Raw genomic sequence first — 9271 nt, forward strand, 5'->3', positions numbered from 1 at the left:
AATGAAATTTGACTAATCAGGGGTGTTTTCATTTTCCAAAAAATAAACAAGCTCCAATTAATTTACCTCGAAAGTAAATTTTCACATGAAGATTAAAATATTATAATTATATTGAAATGTTCATTATTGTTTCAATTATTTCAGCCTTGATTAAAAAATATATTAAATAATGATAGGTAGAGCCTAAATACTTACTTAAAAAATAACTAACATATTTCATTAAAAAATAATATAATGACATTTTAATAAATTATAATTAGATTTTGCTCTCAATTTATGCATATAATTTCAAATTTCCAGTTATTGGACTCAAGTTAGTGAGAACATGATTGCGCGCCTTGCCACGTAATCATGATGCGTTTCTTTAATTTAAACACGTGTTTCATTTGTTATAATTAATTTTAACTAATTATTTATTATATAAAAATTAATTTAATTTTTTTTAACAATAGCGCCATTTAATTATTTAAATTTATTATAAAAACTAGATGGAATAAGACAAGGTCAGCCGAACATAGAAAACCGTGTTCTTATGCTCATTTTTTTTGGGTCGAAAAATAGTATCATGCTTAATTGGAAATAACTCTTCTAATCCTGAAAACTCAGACAGGCTAAGCTACTTCTTAAGAAATTTAATTTTTTTAGATAAAACATAAAATTAAATTTTTGTAGATTTGATATAAAAATAACATGACTTATAAAAATGAATTTTTCTTTCTATCCGTACTGAATTTATTTCTTCAATACATACGAGTAATTTTCCCTATTATTATTGGTACTACTGGCTCCATTTGTTTATAAGAACTTATGAATACAATACTTTTCACAAAATTTATTAAAATTTACATGACTTTTTGGCCCCAAAAAAAAAAAAAAACTCACACGACTCATTTTCAGAGGGATCATTGTTTCTTCCACGTTTAACTTAAATAGTAACTTTAATTTTGGTTGAAGGCAATTCTAAGAAATCATAAAAATTTGGATGGAATGGAAGAGAGTATTATTCTGAATATTATTAAACTCCACAGACAGAAGTGGGCATATCACTTCAGATCTTAAATGGTAACGAAATTCAAGCAGATGAAAGCCAAAGAGACGAGCGATAGGATTAATGGTGGTGATGTTGAGGATGATGTTCATGGTTTCCAGAGGATAGTGGTCTCTGCGACGAGGGAGGTGACAACGTAAGGATCCATGTTAGAAGCTGGCCTTCTGTCCTCAAAATATCCTTTCCCTTCTTTCTCTGTGTCTCTCCCTACTCTCACTGATGCTCCTCTGTTCGCCACCCCCTGTTCATAAATAGTACATCTCATTTCTCAGATTCTACATAGTTCATAAGTAATACTCCTCCGGTCCTAATTATAAGACCCAATTGACTTATTTGAGGAGATTAAAGAAGTAAGTTAAGTTGGTTATTTATAATAAATAAGTGTTGTCATTTTTAAAATATCCTTGCTAATTAAGTATATTGGCTAAAACTATCATTATTAGAAGGATTATCTTGAAAAAAAATACATAAATACAAGAGACAAAATGGATTTGGTCTTATAATTAGGACCAAATAAAAAGTCAAATTGGGTCTTATAATAAGGACCGGAGGAGTACGACTCATTTTGTCAGATTCCATATATGCTAATCAATCTTGGAAACAATTGGACGTACCCAGGAGAATGTGTCAATGTCTGCAGTTTCGTGTTTCCCTGTGAGACGCCTCTCGTTGCCTTCCCCGTAAGCACTTATGTGCTCTTTGTGCCTTAAACCAAGCTTTTCAATGGCTTTCTTTATCACCTCGTAGCCTCCCTCAGTTCTCATCGACTTTGTGCTGTCATTATCATCCATCTATTCTTATCACAACCCAGACATTCTTAAACTCCAAAACAAGTCTCAATTGATTATGACAGTACCTGTAGTTGGTGTGAGCCCCAGCTCCATTCCAGTCTCCTTGAATAGGCTTGGGATCAAACGAAACCACAACCCCGGCAATCTCTGCGATCCTCTGCCAACAAACCAACACATCCTCATCAATATTTATATCTTAATCATATGTAAGAGAGCTAACGAGATTGGCTTTAAAATTTACCTCCAGAATGTAGCGAGCAACCCAGAGCTCGTCTCCGGCAGAGATGCCGACGGCAGGACCCACTTGGAATTCCCACTATATAAGCACAAAAGAACATTATATCTTAAACAAGATGAGATTTTAATGGGGTAATAAAGATAAAGACAGAATCTTTGTGATGATGTTTACCTGACCAGGCATCACTTCGCCATTGATGCCACTGATATTAATGCCAGCATAAAGACAGGCTTTGTAGTGTGAGTTTACTATGTCACGCCCATAAGCTTTATCGGCACCTACCCCACAGTAGTATGGGCCCTGTTCAAATGTCAACTCGAGTTTTACTCATACAAGCCACCATTCATGCAGAAACCCGCCAGCCAAGTTTGACCATTGGAAAAACCTTTGTTTCAATTTCAGCAAAACAGTTTCTATGCATTGTATCTCATCTTGCTTAATTCTGATTGACTTAAAAGAGAAGCGTTCAGTGCGACCAACTTAGAAAGCTACATGTTACCAGTGGAAATGCTTTTAACAGAATTTATGAGCCTTAATTTAATTTTGGCATGCCGAGAGTTGCAGACCTTGTGAAAAATATATATATATATATATTTATATCATTTTTGCTTTCTCGAAGAAGATAATCAAATGACATTTGGCCAAAAAACAAAAAAACAAAAAAAGATAATCAAATGGCCACTTAATTGCGTAACCAGTGGGACAGCAGTAGAAATGTCCAAAACCTAATAAGTTTTGAACAGAAAAAGCTACATATTACCATTAGAAATGTTTTTAATAGAATTGATGGGCCTTAATCTGATTATGTGAAAAAAATTGTTTTGATTTTCCCGAAGAAGATAATTAAATGGCCCCTCAATTGCGTAACCAGTGGGACAGCAATAGAAACGTCCAAAACCCAGGTTTTGAACAGCAGAAGACAATTCACTAATTGGTTGGGAGGTGGATTCAATGTTTCTTGCAAGACCTTCTTTTTTTTTGACACGCTTCTTGTAAGACCTTCTATTCATATAACCAATAATAGAACTGTTTGAAGCTTTTGCGGATGACATATGTACAAGGCAAGAAAAATTAAATAACTGAAAAAAGCCACAAATATACACTAACAGACATGGAAAAGTTTTTGCACCTGTGGTCCAGGATAGCCACCAAGTGGCCAACCAAGGGGCCAATTTGTATCCTTCTGCAACAGGGTATACTCCTGCTCTATGCCATACCTGTTTGCATACGCATTTCAGTATATTTGAAGGCCTAAAATGTGGAGTTGCATAGAGATTATTCATAAAATATTCAAATTCAGAATATCTATATGTACCATGGTTCCTCTGCAGCAACTTTAGGGTGGCTGAAGGTGTTGGCAGCATTATGCCTCTTATTGGTTGGAATGGGCTCTCCAGCTGGAGTGTAAGCATCACACATCACCTAATAAATAGATTTTTACCGGAAGTGAGTATACACCCAAAATTATGGAAGATAACTCTGAGAGAATGGCTTCTCTAATCATAAACTAGTTATATCTTCAAAGTTAAGACAAGCTTACAAGAATGTTTTTGCCTCTCCTGAATGGATCCCTGAAGATTGCTTGTGGACTTTGAGACAATACATCAAACAGAAAGGGGACGATAGTCATTAGTTTCTGTAGGAGTAATAAGGAAGCACTGATAGAACAGCATGAGGATGAGTATATGAACATTACTATAAGATGACTTCACTGTCTTCTCCAGGAGCTTGCCCTGTGCTTGACCCATCGTAGTTCCACTTGGGAAGTTTTGCAGGGTCAGTCACTGGGCTAGAAATAGTCTGTAAAGTCCAGATTTTAAAAAGAGGTAAGTTCAAGTGGCTTTTGGTAGTGGTTCACACAGTATTAATCATCCATAGAAGAGAAGGGAAGGGAAAAAAAAAAAAAAAAGCGCATTTACCCTGGCTTTACTTCTGAGGTCCATGCCAGATCCACCGATCCTGTTTGTTCATATATAATCAAGGATCAATTTTTATGTGTCAACTCAGTTAACAGAGTAACCCCAGAACATGGTTTTAACAATCAGACGTGGTCTAGTACAATTTTATTAGCCTGATTGACTAAAAGAACCAATTGGACTAACAGGAGGATTTAGAAAATGCTGAATACGAGGATATCCTCGAATCAGAATAAAAACCTTACCCAAGGCTAACATATTCATCACAGTCTTGATGAACAGACCCAAAACAGAAACAAAAACAAAAACAAAAACAGAGAAGAGTCCTGTTGTCCCTAGTTTTGAGTATGTTCAGGAAATATGTTAAAAACAGATATTCCTGAGAAGAAAACTTACCATATGTACTCTGCGATCACCTTCTCGGTTGTATCAGAGAGGTTGAGGTTGACAAGATCTGAGAGCAGAGACATTATGAGTTGCTAAGAAGGAAGGGCTAATCAGTAAGATATGAGCAGAGGATGGAGGCTAATGGTCTTGATAGGCTATGGCCTCTCTCGCTTGGTATGAGGATCCTTTTATAGAATAGTCATAGGTGTGAAGACTGCATTCAGACACGCAACGCAAGATTCTGAAATGAATTGAACTTGGAAAACTAAAAGAATTTGGAATCAAATATTCACTTTCAGTTATTTATTTTTTAAAGAATAAAACAACAAAAAGAAATAAACAACTTGGTACCAAAAATGACGGACTAAAGGCTGCATCATGAATGGTAGGTAATGAATGAGAAGTGGGATTGGTTGATTTCATTTCATGATATGATATTATACAATACTTTGCTGAAAGCTAAGAAAGGTAAGAGATACTTTCAAGATGAAACTTTGGTGCTCTTTTCAAATTTCAACAACCTTTTCCATGTTCCCATCGTTAGGCAACTCAGTCCAAAATAAGGGTTATTTATTCTTGAATACTTAAAGGGTATATAATTTAAAATCTGTATTATAATAATAATAATAATAATAATAATAATAATAATAATAATAATAATAATAATAATAATGTTGATGTATTTTGGAACTTTAGATCTGGCAGTTTTTGTACGGTGTACGTTTCTAAAATGGATCATAATAATCAATAAAATAGGAGGGCACCGAAATAAAGGAGCTTCCAAGTAGAAAAGATGAGATTGGGTTCGTCCTCATAAATTCTGCCACCTTGCTCACATGAAACCCTAAAGCAGCATTGCTTATCTCAAGCTTTGATAGATCATATACGATGAATAATGAAGGTAAAAAAAAATACGATGAATAATAAACGAGTCAATTATGATCACCACAAAAAGAAAAAAAATCTATGTGTTTGTTCTCCACAAATATTCACATTTTTAAATATAAATTTATTTAAATAAAATTTCAATTAAAAATTAAACCATTTGAATAATTAAACAATCCTTAATACATCTAGAAATCAATAAAATTCAACCTGATTTTTATTTAAAAAAATTGCTAAATTAATAGTATATATTATTGTGTGCCTAAATCTTATTTTTTTTAAAAAAAATAAAACTTCTCATCCTTGGAAAAAAAATGATACCTTCTATTCAAATGTTGTTAGGTCTAGAGGGTAATCTTTCTAATTGTCAAAGTTCAAACTCTTGATGTTACTCAATAAGAATCAAATTCCTAATCACTTGACTCGATGCCATTAGTCGTATATCTTATTTAATGAAGTGAAATTATAATTTGTACCCGGAGAATCTTATGATGAAAGACCAACTTAAGAAATCATAAATAACAAATGGGAGGATAAAAAAAAAATCTTCCAATACTAAAAATAAGACCTATTTTCTAGTATAAATTATACTGAAGAATGAGTCACATTTTAGGATAGAAGGAATATAGAGCTAAGGACTAAAATCTAAAATAAACTAAGCTTCAGTTTTTGGGGTCATAAAACATATGTAAAAAAATTTATAAAATTATACTACTTCCGATCCTAATTATAAGACCCCATTTATAATTTACAAACAGAGTCTTATAAATAGGACAGGAGGTAGTATATTTTAGCTAAATGCATTTGAGATGATAAGGGCCCCACTTGGATAAGAAGCCGCAGGCATTTAGGGGACCTATTACAAGCATAGATCCCTAACCATATATTTATTAAGTAATTAATTATCAATTAATATTAATGAAGAAGTAAATTTAAAGGAAAGAAAGGAATTAGGCATTAAAGTTTGGTGAATTAGGCAATGTAAAATTGGATTTGTGGAGTGAGTTAATGCAATTAAGATATGAAAATTAGGACACAACATATTATAGCTTGCTTTTGCAAGTAATACTAATTTTGTGAATGGTGGCCCACCCACAACTTCATTATATTTCAATGTCATTACCCAATTGCACAATAATCCACCGTATCAGCATCATCAATATCCAAGATATTTTATTCCTTTTCTTATATTTAGTATTTTATTAATATATGTAATTATACTAAAGCCCATGCAATTTATACGAAGTCCAAGTATTATATAAATGCCTGCTCTTTAACATGTGAGTCCTCTTTTTATTTGGCGAGTTCTGGTTGGAGACCCAAGTTACCAAATTTAATTTAAATATTAAATTAAAAAATAATTCCAACTTTGGATGCTCTCATTTTTTGAATTATTAATTAATTGATTGAATATTTAAAGTATATAAGAAGGCCTTTCACTGTTCAGGGTATTTGTCAATTTTGCATAAAGCCAAACTTTTAAAACTTATCTTTCCTATTCCAATGATAGCATCCACCACGTATGTATTCTATGTTTTGTTTTGTTTTTTTTTTGAAAGCAGACTGTGCAACAATATCTGAAACCCCGAAACCAAACTTCTGAAATGTCATGTTTAAGTAACTATAGTGCTTTTCATATTATCAACTTTTCTTTCTGTCGCATTCTTTGGTTTTACAGAAAAACGGTTTTTTTTTTTTAAATATGTATAGGCAATCTAAACAATATCAGACACTAAATATGAACACATCTTCTAATAAATATTTAAATTTTAATTCATCACATTATGAGGGATTAACTATTTTCACTATACTTAATCCTGTTAGTAAAAAGGAGGTAAATAGGTTTGATAAAAGAAGTTGCAGATTGAAGGCGGAAAGCCTGAGCATTGGGTTTGTCGCTATTGCTGGCTCTCTATCGTGTTGTTGTCATTCATTATTTTTATAAAAATATAAAGTTGTTGTTATCAATTTGGAATTGAATATCTTTGATAACAATTACTATACCTCTAATCCTTAATATAAGATTCTGTTTGACTTTTAATTTGATCCTAAATATAAGACCCCAATCCACTTTGTCTCTTATATTTATGTATTTTTTTTAAAAAATAATTCTTCTAATAATGGTAGTTTTAGTCAATACACTTGATTACTAAGAATATTTTAAGAAAAACAACAATTATTTATTACAAATAACTAACTTAACTTATTTTCTTAATCTTCTTAAATTAGTCAACTAGCTCTTATAATTAGGATCGGAGGTAGTATTAAGTATATCTTTGATGTAGTAAAGACAAACTATTTATAAAAAATATTAATATTTTGAAATTTGGAATTAATTTTTTTAGTGCGAGTGAGTCTTAACTCTCAAAAGAGGGAAGAAAAATATAAAAGAGATTCAAACTCTCCTACTATAATAAAAGAAATATATGATAAGCATCTTTTCGGTGGACTGAAATCATGATCATAATTATAACAAGGTAACTTATTTATGGTTTGGCTTCTTAAGCTGCCCACCAGATCAACAAAGAAATCTGAAAAAACTGAATACGCCTAATTTTCCATTTTTACATGTCATAAAACTTTGCTATTAAGGTTGTTGGACCACAAACTTTGACATCCAGCCCCAATAAAACTAGGATTTGAATACTTTTCAAAATAGCAAAGAATAGCGGAAATCACACGAATTAAAGAACTAGACTTATCAAAAATACCTCTGATAACTTGCTTAAAACCTGACTGGTAAGAGTGATGCACAATGACCAGAAGATTAGTGGCTCGTTCAAAATTCCCTTCCTTGTATAGTAAGGTCATCCTTAGAGGCTGCAAAATCCTCTTGTGAAAAAAAAAAAAAAAAAGCCAACTATTTTCACAGAGAGAGAGAGAGAGAGAGAGGAGTGAAAATTATTGACCATATTATCCAGTCCGCCACTGAAATCAGAAGGAGCGAAAAAATGTGCAATTTATTTGCCATGCAATCATATTCATCCAACCCATTGTTGAAATGAAGATATTCATTCAAAGTTCAAACTTGGCAGCCAAGCTCACCTATAATATAAAATATGTAATATTCCGGTACAATACATTCATAAGTGAAACAGGGTCCATAGCCTTTCCAGAAAAGCTTTTCAGTGTTGCTCTATGAATTTTCTCACCTACTTTTAAGCTCCTCTAATATCTATCTCATCCATAAACGAATAAATGTAATACTGATGCATTTACTGTTTCACCAAACGATCAAAAATTGGACGTGTTTTGGTTTTCAAGTGATCCCAGATAAATTATTCAACAGTCTTCATGTCCATGGAACGGCTTAATATTGGTAATAGAAGTATCAATGTAGCCCTCAACGTTCCTCCTTTACAACTGGCATCATACGACCTGAGCCAATCACAACACCCAAATGAGATGATGATCTCGGCGGAATAATTTTCATGAAAGTATTATACAATGGCCACAACAATATGAATTGATTCTTAAGAAATTACACAGCAGGAAGCAACTGGGCTAAACGAGTTTTCTTAAATGACCTCTAGTAGACAGGGGAAAAGCATTAGCTGAAAATAGAAATTGAAACGTACATCAGACAAGGAAACACCTGTAGGAAATACCATGTACTGAAACCCATGAAGAAGCTAAGCACCTAAGCACCTGCGGAAAAAAGCACAAAAACAAGCTAACACGAGGTAAGTAAAAAATTACCATCATAAAGATCAAATTCTCTTTAGACCTATAAAATTCACCTTTCAGCATAGGATTTCATAGACACAATACTTCCTCAATGGATAAGATCTCCTTCTAGTCCACTTAGCTGCACCTTTCCTCATATTCTTGCATGTGTTCAATTTACCCAGACAGAAGTCATTGAATCAATGATAGATTCGAGGAAATATTAGTTGCAAAGGATCATCCCTAAAGTTGACCGCATAAAGCACCCAAACATAACACGCTGCATCGTTACACTTTATCAAAACTCGCAAGGAAATATTTCCATCTATAAAATAGATGC

General features: G+C 32.9%; 1 protein-coding gene and 1 long non-coding RNA gene across 2 annotated transcripts; both read right to left on the minus strand.

Annotated features, from left to right (window-relative positions):
* Nucleotides 1-961: 961 nt before the first annotated feature.
* On the minus strand, nucleotides 962-4587 carry LOC114760392 (glutamine synthetase cytosolic isozyme 2-like). Its single transcript, XM_028949646.1, has 11 exons — nucleotides 4390-4587; nucleotides 3997-4036; nucleotides 3774-3877; nucleotides 3618-3666; nucleotides 3393-3499; nucleotides 3207-3294; nucleotides 2249-2377; nucleotides 2081-2155; nucleotides 1905-1996; nucleotides 1663-1822; nucleotides 962-1289 (listed from the first exon to the last, which is right to left on the minus strand). The coding sequence occupies exons 1-11, from the start codon at nucleotides 4461-4463 to the stop codon at nucleotides 1137-1139; spliced, it is 1071 nt and encodes a 356-aa protein (XP_028805479.1). The 5' UTR covers nucleotides 4464-4587; the 3' UTR covers nucleotides 962-1136.
* Nucleotides 4588-8228: 3641 nt separating this feature from the next.
* LOC114760395 (uncharacterized) lies at nucleotides 8229-9264 on the minus strand. Its single transcript, XR_003742050.1, has 3 exons — nucleotides 9006-9264; nucleotides 8861-8905; nucleotides 8229-8643 (listed from the first exon to the last, which is right to left on the minus strand). It is a non-coding gene; the product is annotated as an uncharacterized LOC114760395 (long non-coding RNA).
* Nucleotides 9265-9271: the final 7 nt, after the last annotated feature.

The sequence above is a fragment of the Neltuma alba genome, unplaced genomic scaffold (assembly GCF_004799145.2).
Source record: "Neltuma alba isolate B1F8T4 unplaced genomic scaffold, ASM479914v2 tig00010973_pilon, whole genome shotgun sequence".
Classification (NCBI taxonomy): Eukaryota; Viridiplantae; Streptophyta; class Magnoliopsida; order Fabales; family Fabaceae; genus Neltuma; species Neltuma alba.

Excerpts from the sequence above, each read along its gene's own strand:
- LOC114760392 (XM_028949646.1), bottom strand. The coding sequence starts at position 4,463 with ATGTCTCTGCTCTCAGATCTTGTCAACCTCAACCTCTCTGATACAACC. Across the intron at positions 3,878-3,996 it reads ACCTCAGAAGTAAAGCCAGG|ACTATTTCTAGCCCAGTGAC; the intron begins GTAAATGCGCTT and ends TGGACTTTACAG. Across the intron at positions 3,667-3,773 it reads GACAGTGAAGTCATCTTATA|TCCACAAGCAATCTTCAGGG; the intron begins GTAATGTTCATA and ends ATTGTCTCAAAG.